This window comes from Schistocerca nitens, chromosome 3, assembly GCF_023898315.1.
Source record: "Schistocerca nitens isolate TAMUIC-IGC-003100 chromosome 3, iqSchNite1.1, whole genome shotgun sequence".
Lineage (NCBI taxonomy): Eukaryota > Metazoa > Arthropoda > Insecta > Orthoptera > Acrididae > Schistocerca > Schistocerca nitens.
The window spans coordinates 422,012,521-422,029,106 of record NC_064616.1 but is presented as its reverse complement, the minus strand read 5'-3'; the positions used below and the strand labels follow the sequence as shown (position 1 = coordinate 422,029,106).

The 16,586-nt window shown below is 37.7% G+C and overlaps 1 protein-coding gene across 8 annotated transcripts in view; it reads left to right on the top strand.

The window, feature by feature from the left end:
* The window catches only part of LOC126248363 (terminal uridylyltransferase 7-like), a 321,739-nt gene that overhangs the window by 210,309 nt on the left and 94,844 nt on the right, over positions 1 to 16,586 (top strand). For 5 of the 8 annotated variants that reach the window (XM_049949283.1, XM_049949287.1, XM_049949284.1 and 2 more), the window contains 2 exons: positions 5,639 to 5,730; positions 7,451 to 10,371. In XM_049949283.1, coding sequence (XP_049805240.1) covers positions 5,639 to 5,730; positions 7,451 to 8,023 — 665 coding nt within the window. In that variant the 3' untranslated portion in view covers positions 8,024 to 10,371. The other 3 variants (XM_049949290.1, XM_049949289.1, XM_049949291.1) reach the window with 3 other exon arrangements.

Sequence of the window (16,586 nt, the reverse complement as noted above, 5' to 3'; positions counted from 1 at the left end):
AACAATTGCAAAATATGACACTTCCGATTGCATTATAGTGTCTCATAAACAAATAATAAATCATTTACAGTAAATACCTGAACAGTGATTCCTTTGACTCTCATTTATGTGATAGCAGAGACAGGCTCAGTAAATTCATTTAAACTGTGTAGAAAGACTGTAAAAATAGCTTCTGAAAAAAAAAAAACAAAAAAAAAAAAAACAAATACAATAATAAAAAATTGTTTTAAACAGTCAAATGGAAGTAATTCATAAGACAAATACAAATTAGTAGTTGTAATTAGAGATCCTAGGAGAGGTTACAAAAAATACTGATCATGACAATAGAAAAACAGAAGTAGTCATCGGCTTTTGCACATCACCTTGCTGCAATCCACTGGAATTAGACCAAGGCATGTGATCAACTGGAGTGGCTGTACACATTTTATTACATAATGTGGGTGTGAATGTTCTACTACTTAACTTGCATGTGAAACAACACTGCATGGTCATGCTCATTACCAAGCAAGGAGGGCAGAAGTCACTGTGAGACCTTTATGTTAAGTAAAATGTAGTAGAATGCTGTGATACAGGTGACAGCTTGATCTAGTATGATTTTTTGCTGCTCCTCTGCCATCAACTAATCAAAGGACGTGGAAAAATTCGGTGTTGTTAGTGTCCAGAAGAACTGAAAAGGCAGGGTGTGTCCGAGGGAAGAGTTAAATTCCTATTGGAACACACAAGTGAAAACAGAATGGGGTGTGGGACGACACATAATTAGCTGATTCTTTTGCAGTGGAAAAAGGATTTGTTAATTCAACTACCAGTTGGGCACCATTCAAATTTTTGCCTACGAGATGAAACTCTTCAGCATGTTCCAGCAATAAATGTAGTCTATGAAACATGCTAAAGGGTATCATTCATGTGTAAGTAAAGATGCCAGCAGTGTCTAATTAGAGACCTGGTGTGTTGACCAGCAACTGGTTGTGCTTATTCCATGGTGGTTGAACAATATGTGGTTTGGTTTGGCAGAGAGCGGGATCTTATTTCCACAGATTCCTTCAAAACAATATAGTAGCCTTCTCGAAGATATTGGCTTGTGATCTATGCCTTTGTAATGCAAATTTTCAAATTTTGTAAACTGTGAACATAACTGTGCCATACAGGACAACAGTGAAAACTTTGTAGTGACAGTGTCTCAACAGCAAAATAACACAAACGTGTGACAAAACCATTCAATAGTAGAGACAGATAGCAAAATGCGGTGTGGTGGTGGTATCCTGTGGAGTGTCAGGGTGCTAATGAGACATGATTCAATTGACATTCCTCCACTAGAGATTATTCTCCAACCTTGGTCTCTGGCTAATAAATTCAGGAGCCCCAACATATTTCAACATCACCTGTGGCTCCTATTCTGTAATAGATTTCATGATCTGCTGTCGTAATATTGTATCTGTCCAAAATTTACACCACACTTATTGTTTACCACATTGGTCACTACGAACAGTCAGTTCAATTGCTTTCAATGCTAAAGTACATATCACAATAAGTAAAGAAAAGAGGATTGATGAAGTAGTGCAAGAACAACAGAAATCATCATGCAAGCTGCAGACACTATGATAACATTCTCTTCTGGTCCTCCTACATGGAAACCAGTTCCATGGTGGTGCAAAGAGATTTGCAGAGACCATCAGAAAATGACAAAAGGCTCAACAACAACATAGGTGCCACCCCTCTACTGAAAATTTAATTTTATTCAAAAAATGAAGGGCAAAATCACATTACTGAGTGAAACAAAAAAAGAATGTTGAGAATATTATGTTTGATCGTTGACAGTACGTACCCAGCCTCACAGGTGTGGGCAGATTTGTGAATTTAAAACCACTAATAGAAACAAGGCAATCCTTGACTATGGGCAAATTAACACCAGATCTTCTGACTGACATAGCTGAACTGTCAGCACTGTAGTATGCTGAAGTGTCATCATCTAAGACTTAACGTTCCACTTTTGCTCAGCATCACCTTTTAACAGAATGTTATCTTTTATCTCAACAGACCTGGAAACCCACAATGCATCTTTTACACTCTGGGACCTAAGTGATGTTTTAAAACAGTGTAGGGATATGTTCCCAGGACCAGGCAGTATCCATATTGAAATGCTTCAACATCTTATTGAAAATAGTAAAAACTGTATTCTAAAAATTTTCAGCAAGATTTGGCAAGACACACAGAATTCCTGTCACAATGGAGAGAGTATCACAATACCTATACTGAAGTCAGGACATATAATACAGATAGCTACGTACAGATCAGCCTAACAAATAACTTGATTTCCTTTCCAGATTCCATTGTAGATCCCGAAGATGTTGAACCACCATTGATCATCTCATACAACTGGAGTTTGAGATTAGATAGACCTTTGTGCACCATTGACATTTGATTGCAGTATTTTTTTTATTTACACAAGGAACATACTTGAGTCAAGATGAGCACAACATTTAATAACCAATATGTGCAAGAAAATAGTCCTGCAAGATCAGTTTTTTGCAATTGCAGTAAATGGCACAGCAGATGTGGTGAGATGTAGAGTTACTCCACCATTACATGTTGATCTTTGCTTATATCATAGTTGTGTATTGTTGTCTATAGCAGAACCCAAGCTACAGACAGCTATACAGAAGAGCAAAAAGTGGGTGCAAAGCTGTGGGTACTGTTTCTCACAAACTAAATTGAGCATCGTGCACTTCTGTGCAGTCCTCATCCAGAACTATTCCTCGAAATGTAACTGCTACAAGCAGTGGACCATTACCATTTTCTAAGAATTCTTTGTGATCATAAACTTACATGGTTACTGGTTATGTTGAGATAGTACGTACTTGGTTTTTTTTATGTTTAGCTGACGGAAGTTGGCATCAACTTAAGTATACAGTTATGATGACATGTTTTCTACAGCTCTGACCCTGATGGCAGCTATTAGAACTACGGAAGGGACTCGGTTTAGTATGGACTGAATAATTTCTCATTCCCCATTCCCATCTCATATTTTAGCCATTCACATACTACAATAAACAAAAAGGTGGTGAAAGTTACACAGTGGGCTCTCACTGTCTTTCACTTAGTTTATGTATGATATATGTGCGTAAGATGCACAATAATACTCTTTAAAGTCGTGTCTAATGTGATTGTTTTTTATGTTTTTGTCTTACGGTTTTAACTGTCTAGTGAAATAAGCATTAAATGATGACAAAAGCACTAAATGTGGTGAGAGAGTTTGTGTTAAGCAACGCTGCAGATCAGTCTGCTGCGACGCCTTTTATTACACATTCACATTTGTTGGCTTTGCTGCCTCACAAAAAGTCACCTATAAATCTTGCCTATACTTGGACCTACACTACTAATCTGTCTGTCACTAAAATGAAGATTCAGTAGGTAGGGAGTTTACAGTAGCCCAAAGTAGACCATATGCTTAACTGATTAAGTGATTAAATATTGTGCTTATTTTTAGTTGCACCTAAGGAAATAATAAATTACTATATTCCAAATGCACGTATGTACAGTATGTGAACTGTTAATTCACTGTTACAATCTTCTGAATATACATAACCCAGCAGGCTCATAAAAACCATGCTGTGTGTGTAGTAAAGCATTTGGGTATAACAAACTTGGCATATCGCATCGTCTATTTTAGAGATAATATTAAGAAGCAATATGAAGTTTGATGATTATGTAATAACATTATTACAGAAGGTGAATGGAATACTTAGATTGGTTGGAAGGGTTCTGGGGCAATGAATTGTATTTGTAAAGGAAACCACACATAAGATGCTAGTGTGATCAATTAGATCATTGACCCTGTGTTTGAGTCCTTACCAAGTAGGCATAGCAATACACATGAATAAAATCAGAGATGCACTACTACCATCGTAACAAATCATTATAGCCCTTACAAAAGTGTAACAAAAAATTTCGTGGAACTTAAATTGGAATACTTTGAAGAAAGGTGATATAGTTCTTGTGAAACCATTTTCAGTAAATTTATAGAACCTGCATTAGAAGAAGACTGTTCAATAAATCAACTGTCACTATTGCATATTCACTGTAGGGATGATGAGAATATGGTCACTTCCCCTTGCTCAATATGCAAACTGGAATGGGCAGAAAATCAGTAATATTTGTGTGAAGTGCTCTCTACATGACCAGTACAGAGGCTTGCTCGAGTATATATGTAAATATAAGAAATTATATTTATTTGTATGTCATATGTATAGTGGAGTGCTGTTGGTTGTAACATACGAGGAAATTGCTTGAAGTGGATGATCAGGCTTGTTATAAAATCTAAGGAGATACAGAGCAGCATTTACTTGGACTGATTTTTTAACTTCTTATAATATTGTAGCAAAACATTTAACTTACAATATAGCATCCTTAGATAGTTAAAGGGAGGAACTTCACATTTTTCATGTTTACCAACTTATGAAATGTTTATCTAATAATTAAATTTGTGAAAATTAGGAATTCACCAGCATAGCATGGAAAACAAAGTAAATTTCATATACATGCTATGTAATGTGACAGATCCACAATATTTTGGAATCTGTTTTTAAATTCAAGTGGAATCTGATTCATGTTGTCATTCATTGTGGTGATGTAATCCGCTCTCACTTTTTGTGGTTAAACCGTCTCTGCATATTTTTCAGTGAATGTAAGGGGAAATCAAATGGAAATGAGGCAGATGGAAAAAAGTGATAAAACTGTTTTATTTCAAAATTAATTGCCATATCTCGTAATATATCTACCCAACTGTGAGGCAAGCCAGTCAAAGCCTTCATTGAAAAATGTGTGCAGTTGCCTACAGAACCAAGATTGTACCCAGGTGTGCAACTGTTTATCTGTATCAAATTGACAACAGTGAATGTGTGTGTCAGGGCTCCAAAAGTATGGAAATCGCATTAGGAGAGTTCAAGTCTGAATGGAGGATATGTGAGGGCTTCCAAGTGACACGTTTGCTGCATAGTGAAATGAACAGGCATGCCAGCTCCAAGAAAGTCATGATGACCTATTCTTTAAGTTAAAGGGCTTATTGCTTATTGAAATTCTGGAACACGGTGCCCCAATTAGCACATAGTGGTATGTGGACACTTTGCAAAACATGTAAGTGTGCCATCAAATTCAAATGCCCAGGAATGTTGACAGATGGTGTCATTCTGTTACAGGATAATGTCTGCCCACACGTTGCCACGGTTGTTTAGAATACACTGCCAAAGTTTCACTGGGAAGCTTTTACACATTCTCCACACTGTCTTGATCTCTCCCAATGTAATTTCCGTATATTTGGAGCCCTGAAGAAAAGTATTCCTGGCCATCTATTTGCTTCAGAGAAGAGGTGCAGGCCTGAGTACAATCATGGTTCCGTAGGCAGCTGCAAATATTTTTCCATGGAGGCATTGAATATCTTGTCTATCAGTGAGATAAATGTGTTAACAGTTATTGTGATACTTTTGAAATAATGAACAGTTTACTTACTTTTTTCCATCTATCTCATTTTCATTTGGCTGTCTCTTATGTCTTACTAATTATGATGTATCTTTCATTTCTTTTATGTAGAGTTTTTCTACAGTATTCGGTTTGTACTCATTTTTTCTCTTTATTGCAATTTCAGTGCATTTATACATCATAAAAGCATTTAAGAAAGGACAAGTTCACTTCAGAAATTCCATTAGAGGAGGCAGCTTGAGTGTTGCGGAGCTGGAGGTAGTGTATGCTAAAGTGCTGTTCTATCCTTGAAAATGTGAAAAATAATAAATCACTGTCTAAACACAAATCAGGTTGTTGCTAATCTCGCTATAGTTTTTCCAGGTTATTGCTATCCCATTCTTTGTTAAGTTTCTTATTTCATAAGTAAAATAAAGTAATAATAAACATGTAGGTAAGATTAAACAGAATAATGGTTTCCTAGGCATAGTTCCATTGGAGATGGAATACTGGAGAACCACCACACCCAGTCAGAGATGTAGATGTAGAATTCAATGTGGGTTTGATATATTTGTCCAACTTTGTTTCATAAACACAAAGGATTGCTAGAAAAAAGACATCTTTGGTGATGGAAAACACAACTAAAGATTGAATGCAGTCTTTGGGTTGATTGTGGAACCATGTGCAATTATTCTAAGTTCATGTGAATTTATTGACTGTGATGGAGGAAAGGAATGCACATGTACTGAAACTGTTGAAACTAAGACGTTTTCTGAGTCACATTAGTGTGAGAGACTAAACAGATATCATCCTTTTTTTTAACTTACAAACTGGCAGTTTTTGGTAGCTCCCGCCATTTTGTAATTATTATATTTAGTGGCTGCATCTGTTTGAGTAAAGATCTTAGTTCTCTGATCACAACATACTTTTTAATGGGCTGTAACCCCGTTTATAACAGATATTGTATTGAAACTTCCTGGCAGATTAAAACTGTGTGCCCGACCAAGACTCGAACTCGGGACCTTTGCCTTTCGCGGGCAAGTGCTCTACCAACTGAGCTACCTAAGCACGACTCACGCCCTGTACTCACAGCTTTACTTCTGCCAGTACCTCGTCTCCTACCTTCCAAACTTTACAGCTCTCCTGCGAACCTTGCAGAACTAGCACTCCTGAAAGAAAGGATATTGCGGAGACATGACTTAGCCTCAGCCTGGGGGATGTTTCCAGAATGAGATTTTCACTCTGCAGCAGAGTGTGCGCTGATATGAAACTTCCTGGCAGATTAAAACTGTGTGCCCGACCGAGACTCAAACTCGGGACCTTTGCCTTTCGCGGGCAAGTGCTGTACCAACTGAGCTACCGAAGCATGATGCACACCCGGTACTCACAGCTTTATTTCTGCCAGTACCTCGTCTCCTACCTTCCAAGCTTTACAGAAGCTCTCCTGCGAACCTTGCAGAACTAGCACTCCTGAAAGAAAGGATATTGCGGAGACATGGCTTAGCCACAGCCTGGGGGATGTTTCCAGAATGAGATCATATCAGCGCACACTCCGCTGCAGAGTGAAAATCTCATTCTGGAAACATCCCTCAAGCTGTGGCTAAGCCATGTCTCCGCAATATTCTTTCTTTCAGGAGTGCTAGTTCTGCAAGGTTCGCAGGAGAGCTTCTGTAAAGTTTGGAAGGTAGGAGATGAGGTACTGGCAGAAGTAAAGCTGTGAGTACCGGGCGTGAGTCGTGCTTCGGTAGCTCAGTTGGTAGAGCACTTGCCCGCGAAAGGCAAAGGTCCCGAGTTCGAGTCTCGGTCGGGCACACAGTTTTAATCTGCCAGGAAGTTTCATATCAGCGCACACTCCGCTGCAGAGTGAAAATCTCATTCTGGAGATATTGTATTATTTGAAAAATATATTTTGCATTTTAAATTATAACTTCATGTTTAATGTGGGTACAATTGAAAAATATATATTGTTTTGAAAACTTTTTCTATTAATTTGTTACAGGTGTCACTGTTTAAGAGTGACAAACTGATAGAAGGAGAGCCTCCAAATAATAGATCTCGTCATATGAGGCATGGCAATGGTGGTGCTGGAAGAAGAAATAAGAACAAGAAATCTGAAGAGATAAGAACACAAAAAAGTACAGAAGTGATTAGGAGTCCTGTCAAACAAGGTGGTAAGTTTGAACAGGCCATTAGCTATGGACGTGTTGTTCAGCCATTTGAACGTAACCCAAAAGACAGCTTCTATGGTAAAAGAAATCGTGCAAATCATGCATTTGGTCCTAATACAACTATGGCACATCCTGCTGATATTAGAAACTGGAGACAAGGAAGTGGACACAGGGCTGAAAATATGGTGCAGAGTAGAGTGGTAGAAAACAGTGCATTGAAGGTGAATATGAATGGACCTCTTGCGCCACAGTCTCCATTTCATTTTCAGGTGTTACAAAGAAACCAGCAACAAATGAAATCTGCATTTCCGAATGCAGAAGTACTTGAACAAAGGGTAGAAATTTTAGGCAATAAAAGCCCATCTCGTAGAATTGTGGACATTTCACATCCGTCCAGGAGATAGTTATTTCCATCAAAAATTGCTTATCATGGAAATTTTCATGGTATTGTGTGCAGTTTGAACTGTAAACAGATCAGTGTGCTTGAAAGCCCTCTCTTAAATTGGTGTTTTTGCACCAGTATGAGAAAACTGTTGAAATGATGCAATTCCAAAAGTTTCTCGATCTCATGACAAGTTTTTAAAAGGCAGAGGAACTGTGTGATTTTATAAATTTGAATATTTTATCAATCTTAATGAAAGGTAAAGCAGTGTTGCACTTCTACACTGACTTCTCTGCAGCCAGTTTTAACAAATGACCACAAGGATCTTAGATGAAAAGCGCCTGTTATACATTGCAAATGTTCTTGTTAGAAAATATCTGTTTCAAAATTCATTATGTACATGAGAATAGGTTAGATGTAATTTTTTTTTCTATATGATGATTGTATGAAAAATTTTGTGACATCATCATGAGTGTAGTTTACAGCAATGACATTTTAAACAGGCAGAATAATTTTATATATTTTTTTTATTATTTTCTGTTTTATTTATTATACAGTGCATGTCTTTATAATTGACAACATTTTTATAAAGGTGACAAACTGTATTTTATTTACTGATCTAAATTGTTAACTTGTTTTGTCATTCAAATCAGTTTTAGTTTTTGTTTAATACAGTTCATTTATGAATTGTTTTATGTTTTAAGGGGACTTTCATTGAATTTATTTTTATATTCACGTTTATTGTCAAATGTCCTTCATGATATGAGAACAGTATGCAGATTGTTTGATGCATATTTGAGGGCTGGGGAAGGAAGTGAAATGAAATGAAATTAAGTGAAGTTAAGGGGAGGGAAGGTTATTATTGTTTTGTAATGTAATCTTTGTTAACTGCATCATAGTCTAAATGTTTTATGCTATTTACATTTATTGTACATAAATTTTTATTTTCATTGGAAAAAGCTGTTGTTTTAATTGTTAATAGATAATTGTTATTAGCAGTGTCAAAATATTTTATGATTTTTAAATTGGGCGGTTACTTGAAAATAGCTGGGGTGGAAAGCGTTCAGTTTGTTAATCGCTCTCTGCATAAATGGAAAAGTGTATTGCCAGTAGAGTGCGTAAAAGTATTGTGAAAAATTGTTACTTTTTTGTTATAATTGTAAAAACTATAAAAATATCACATCATTGTTTACAGAGGGCACACAACAAGATATTGTCTTAGTAACATTTTCTTCCTGACTTCTTGAACTTCTTCATGGTAGTGGTCTCTGTTAAAATTATGCAGAGTGTCAGAAGTATTTGACCAAAATTGTAGACTGTGTAAAAACTATCTGACATTATATGTTTCCATTCCTCGCACACTGATTAAGTTTGCTGTTTGGTTATTTGTAATATGCCTTTAGTTGTGGCACAACATTTTGACAATGTATGAAGAGCACAAAAATGTCATATAAAAATGAAAGTTAAAGGAGAACTTTTGTATGTAAAAGTATATGAATTTGCTTGCTTATCATTACACATGAATCCCATGAAACCAGTTGGTAAATAAATAACTTTCACAGTTCTCAGTAAACATAGCTGATGTGACCCTTTTAGCAGTTCTACAGGTCACAGTCAGGCTGACAGCAACAAACAGATCTTAAACTCCCGCCCATCAAAATGAAATACTACCTCTTCTGCTGCCCAACTGAAGAGAATGAAAATAAGAGGTCCTAAAAGTGTAAAAACATGATAAACGAAATGACTGCATGTATATGTGTGTGTTAGATTTACATTTTCATCCAGAATTATCTATTCTGCTAAAAAATTATGTTAATGAAATAACCTCCATTCCCCACAGGCACACATGACACAATAAGTATATTCACTTTAAAGTTCAGTGATATGTTTCAGATTCATTCACTAAGTAAATGATGACTCTCCTTGAAGTATATTTTTTTCATTGCATCCTAATGTAGCAGATTGATGTGTTAAATACATTATACTCTTATGATACAAGGTAGAAATTATTCCACATTACATGTTTTTTCCAGTTTATAACGTTATAATTTTTGCACTGCTGCAGAGTGCATGTTATTGTCATACATTCTTGGTAGATTGAAACAATGTGCTATATGAAAAATTTACGCAAATGTCTGACTTCCTGCAATCACAAGTTTCCACACAATCTCCTGAACAATGCTAATCAATGTATGCGTTTTGTATCCTATAGCTTACATTATCATATTTTGATGCACAGTTGACAATGTCTGCAGTAGAAGCCAGATGCTTGTGTTAGATTTGCACTGAGGCACAATGTTTTAATCTATAATGAATGATAATCTCATCATGCATCCTGCCTGTTCAGCCATAGGCCATATATGAGTCATTCCCCACAGTTTCCTTTTTCTCAGGGGAGTCTAAGGAGAGTCTCTTTGGAAGTTTGGAATTGCAGAGTTGGGAAATCGAGGATATACTTGAAGCCATGAAGTATGGAGCTGGCAGTGAATTAAATACACGCAGCAAAGTTCACTGACTGGTTTTTTAAGTACAATGAAGGTTCCTTACACTTTATTGACAAATGTCTGTTCTGTAAATCTGTGCATGCTACAAGAGCAGCTGTGTCTACCTACCTCTTTATGTACTGATGATTACAATATTTTTGTTGTAATTTGTATGTGGAATGTTTTATTTTACTGCTGATCTCTCCTACTCTGTCCTCCCCCTCTTCCTCTCCCTCTTCCTCCCCCTGTATCTCACCTCCCCCCCCCCCCCCCCCCAAACCTTCCCTCTTTCTTATATGCTTCCACTCATCTCAAACCTGCTACTGCAGCATGGGTGTTTCATTGTTCCTGTGAAGATTGTCCACTTAAAAAGCCTGTGCATTATGGTCAAGTAATGCTCTCAGTACATAATTTGGATACCCTAACATGTGCACAGTATTCTCAGTTACTATTAGGTGTTTCATTAATGGGTTTTATAAGCAATTCTGTTTTGTATTTTTGTCAGTTATCAACAATATTTATTGTATGGCTTTTGCACCACATGTAGCTCTGTGTTCATGTATTTTGAATGTTGTAGAGTTGAACAGTGTTATTTACATTGATTGTCTGTCTGTGTGCAGTGCAGTAATGCTCAGTGTCAGTAATTATGCAGCAGCTTAATCTTCTGTTATTAGGAAAGAAGTTAGTGTTCCTGCCATCAGAAACACATCAGGGCTTGTTCAGATTTTTCTTATCTTCATCAGCTGTAGATCATGATCTTCATTGATTGTAGATAATTGCACTACAGTCTTGTACAGAGAAACTGAAAATGAATAATGATAGTAACAAATGCCTAAAACTATTTAACACACAGCTGTATGCTAGTAAGAAAGGCAGAGAATGAAAAAGAAAGTTCACAATTCTTGTCGTTGCCTGAGTGCAGGGAATCTGAAGCTGGCAAATGTGTGGTGATGCTCCAGTGAAATTTTTTGTGTGATAAGTTTAAATGGCAGATCCTGTATAAAAGACATAGTGCTTGCTAGAATTCAACAACAGTCATTCTTTCATTACAGTGCAGAGAATATTCTTCCAGTGATGTGATAAAGCACCTCTAAATGCCAACAACATTCACAATGGCAGTTTCAAGAAATGAGATATTTGTGCAAAGGAAAAAGTACTGTCTGGCCACGTATATCAGCACAAAACATTGAGATAATTCACCTTTCGTTTGAATGTAGTCCATAGAAATTGATGTAGGAAAGGTGGCTGAATTCGTTAAGACAGTCAGCCTTGCTCACATGATTGATGTACAACTTGCATTTTGCTCTGTTGGTACCCCAAACCAATTGTTTTCCTCTGGTTTGGAGCAAAGTGGGAAGCTTTAACTAGAGTCTTAGACAATCCTGAAATGACCTTGATCTCCTTTGATACACAATACTGACTTTGAGACACTAACCTCAGGAAGTAGTCACTGACATTGTAATTGTAATTGTAGATTGGAGGGGGGGGGGGGGGGAGCAGTAGCTGACTTTACTCCATCCTTCCAGTGAACAAATAGTAAAGGCAACCACAGATAAATCAGAATAGGTCATTAAAGCTCCGATATGAGAAATAAAAACTGCAACATTTGCTTATTAATTTGTAATTTTGTAAGAGACAGCCAAGAACTTATAATAGCAGTTGAAAGGAATGGATAATGTTTTGAAAAAAGGGCCTGAGACAAATCTCAACAAAGCTAAATCAAGTGCAATGAAATATTTTTGAATTAAATAAGATGATGCTGAGGGAATTATAGCTGCGGTAGTTATGCAGAGAGATATGGTGTGCATAGGATAGACTATTGTGTGTAACTGTATTAAACAAGCCCTGGAATTGAAGACCACAACAACAAAGACATGTTAGAGGAACCCTTCAATTTACCAATTGTGAATTACGGATCATAATTGGAGATGGGGTAGATCAGCCATATTAATCACACATAGCATCATTGGTCCCTGCAGATCAAGAAGAGAAAATATGGGCATGGTACTAGTTGACTGTACGGCTATCCATGATCCGTGGTAAGGAATTACTTTTTTAACCATAATAATGCCCACATAGTAGTAGGAATAGAAAAGTGGCTGAAACCAGAAGTAAATAGCAGTGAAATATTAAATTTTGCATGGAATATGTAGTGAGAGGTTTTATTGGCACAATTAATTCAATATTACATAGTGGAGTTGGTACAGACTGTGAACAACAAATAATCGTGGTGGGTCAAACATGGTAATCAGATGTTTTTAGAGACTAATTGCCTTAAGAGCTGTAGCGGCACTATGCTTCAAATAATTTGTGGGGAAAAAAAAACTGCGAGCTAATTTCCTGATCATTTTATACTAGTAGGCTGAGGTTACAACTTGCCAGCAATAGCTTGAGGGAATCACATGATTCACACTGGTACTGGTGATTGAGATTCATTTGAGATGGTTCTGTAATTCATGACGTAATTGATAAATTCTCATGAGGCTAACATCTCGAATCGAGTAACTAACTGACATGAAACTTTAGATTGTTGCTAAATAAATGGAAATCTGTGGCTATAAAGCTGTTGTGCACAGTGAGATGTAGTAGCAAGTTGAAAAAAAATTAAAAGTATTGCACCATAACCCTTGGAGAGGTGTGTACTAACAAAGTCTTTGAGAGTTGGGAAAGACCTGTACTGGTTCTATAGCTGTGGTAAAATAAAGTAAATCCTTCACTGAAAAACAGAACCTCAACTGTGTTGTTACCATGGCTGCCCTGTAGGACACCTTGTAAAAATTCACATACTTAAACTTGTCAAATTGTGGTACCAAATGAGATACAGCTGCACTGATTTCCTTCATCACACAGTAATGGTCTGTACTTGATTTTAATGGCAGCCACTGCCTCAAATCCACTCTCAGAATGATAGGGGGTTTCAAAAGGAATTAACACCTTCAGTGCTTTCTTGAACAAGCAAAATATTGGCAATGTCATTGATGAAAACTTCACTTTTAGTGAAGGATCTGATGAAAGTTGTATCAACTACTCCTCTTCTGTAGTATTGAACTTCGAAGGAGAATCATTACTGAAGGGATTTTGAATCCACTGATACCTATCACGATTTTCAGGGAAGTATTTTTCAAAATGAAATTGAGATAAATGTCCTTCAGTTATGGAAAAATAACTGCTGTAAGGCCTGTCTCATACTCGTTTATAAAATGCTGCAAACATGGAAAGTAGTCCATTTCTCCTCTGTGATACATATATCTCTTCCAAAGAAGCAGCTTCTTTTTGAAGGCGGAAACTTAGTCAATAAAATGAACGAGATGAGTTTCACTTCCTGGTAGATACTTATTCAGTGAGTATAACTTCTCAAATATGTCAATAAGTATGCAACACTTAATAGAAAGTCAGTATTTAGAAAGCACTTAGCAATGATAAGATTTTCCTCTTCCAGGTAAGAACAGACTTAATGTCCAAGCCCAACAATGCACGGTAGTACACTTCCCTTGTAAAGCCAATCTACATCTACATCTACATGACTACTCTGCAATTCACATTTAAGTGCTTGGCAGAGGGTTCGTCGAACCACAATCATACTATCTCTCTACCATTCCACTCCCGAACAGCGCGCGGGAAAAACGAACACCTAAACCTTTCTGTTTGAGCTCTGATTTCTCTTATTTTATTTTGATGATAATTCCTACCTATGTAGGTTGGGCTCAACAAAATATTTTCGCATTCGGAAGAGAAAGTTGGTGACTGAAATTTCGTAAATAGATCTCGCCATGACGAAAAACGTCTTTGCTGTAATGACTTCCGTCCCAATTCGCGTATCATATCTGCCACACTCTCTCCACTACTACGTGATAATACAAAACGAGCTGCCCTTTTTTGCACCCTTTCGATGTCCTCCGTCAATCCCACCTGGTGAGGATCCCACACCGTGCAGCAATATTCTAACAGAGGACGAACGAGTGTAGAGTAAGCTGTTTCTTTAGTGGACTTGTTGCATCTTCTAAGTGTCCTGCTAATGAAACGCAACCTTTGGCGGGCCTTCCCCACACTATTACCTATGTGGTCTTTCCAACTGAAGTTGTTTGTAATTTTAACACCCAGGTACTTAGTTGAATTGACAACCTTGAGAATTGTACTATTTATCAAGTAATAGAATTCCAACGGATTTCTTTTGGAACTTATGTGGATCACCTCACACTTTTCGTTATTTAGCGTCAACTGCCACCTGCCACACCATACAGCAATCTTTTCTAAATCGCTTTGCAACTGATACTGGTCTTCGGATGACCTTACTAGACGGTAAATTACAGCATCATCCTCGAACAACCTAAGAGAACTGCTCAGATTGTCACCCAGGTCATTTATATAGATCAGGAACAGCAGAGGTCCCAGGACGCTTCCCTGGGGAACACCTGATATCACTTCAGTTTTACTCGATGATTTGCCATCTATAACTACGAACTGCAACCTTCCTGACAGGAAATCACGAATCCAGTCGCACAACTGAAACGATACCCCACAGGCCCGCAGCTTGATTAGAAGTCGCTTGTGAGGAACAGTGTCAAAAGCTTTCCGGAAATCTAGAAATACGGAATCAACTTGAGATCCCCTGTCGATAGCGGCCATTACTTCGTGCGAATAAAGAGCTAGCTGAATTGCACAAGAACGATGTTTTCTGAAACCATTCTGATTACGTATCAATAGATCGTTCCCTTCGAGGTGATTCATAATGTTTGAATACAGTATATGCTCCAAAACCCTACAGCAAACCGACGTCAATGATATGGGTCTGTAGTTAGATGGATTACTCCTACTGCCCTTCTTAAGTACTGGTGCGACCTGCGCAATTTTCCAATCTGTGGGTAGAGATCTATCAGTGAGCGAGCGGTTGTATATGAGTGCTAAGTAGGGAGCTATTGTATCAGCATAATCTGAAAGGAACCTAATCGGTATACAATCTGGACCTGAAGACTTGCCCGTATCAAGCGATTTGAGTTGCTTCCCAACCCCTAAGGTATCTACTTCTAAGAAACTCGTGCTAGCAGCTGTTCGTGCCGCTTGTGTACTTTACATACGACCAGAAATTCTTCGGATTTTCTACCAAATTTCGAGACAATGTTTCGTTGTGGAACCTATTAAAGGCATCTCGCATTGAAGTCTGTGCCAAATTTCGCACATCTGTAAATTTTAGCCAATCTTCGGGATTTCGCGTTCTTCTGAACTTCGCATGCTTTTTCCGTTGCCTCTGCAACAGAGTTCGGACCTGTTTTGTGTACCACGGGGGATCAGTTCCATCTCTTACCAATTTATGAGGTATGAATCTCTCAATTGCTGTTGCTACTATATCTTTGAATTTGAGCCACATCTCGTCTACATTTGCATAGTCAGTTCGGAAGGAATGGAGATTGTCTCTTAGGAAGGCTTCTAGTGACACTGTATCCGCTTTTTTAAATAAAATTATTTTGCATTTGTTTCTGGTGGATTTGGAAGAAACGGTATTGAGCCTAGCTACAACGACCTTGTGATCACTAATCCCTGTATCAGTCATGATGCTCTCTATCAGCTCTGGATTGTTTGTGGCTAAGAGGTCAAGTGTGTTTTCGCAACCATTTACAATTCGCGTCGGTTCATGGACTAACTGCTCGAAATAATTTTCGGAGAAAGCATTTAGGACACTCTCGGAAGATGTTTTCTGCCTACCACCGGTTTTGAACAAGTATTTTTGCCAACATATCGAGGGAAGGTTGAAGTCCCCATCAACTATAACCGTATGAGTGGGGTATTTATTTGTTACGGGACTCAAATTTTCTCTGAACTGTTCCGCAACTATATCATCGGAGTCTGGGGGTCGGTAGAAGGAGCCAATTATTAACTTAGTTCGGCTGTTAAGTATAACCTCCACCCATACCAATTCGCACGGAATATCTACTTCGACTTCACTACAAGATAAACCACTGCTGACAGACACAAACACTCCACCGCCAATTCTGCCTAATCTATCTTTCCTGAACACCATCTGAGACTTCGTAAAAATTTCTGCAGAACTTATTTCAGGCTTTAGCCAGCTTTCTGTGCCTATAACGATTTCAGCTTCTGTGCTTT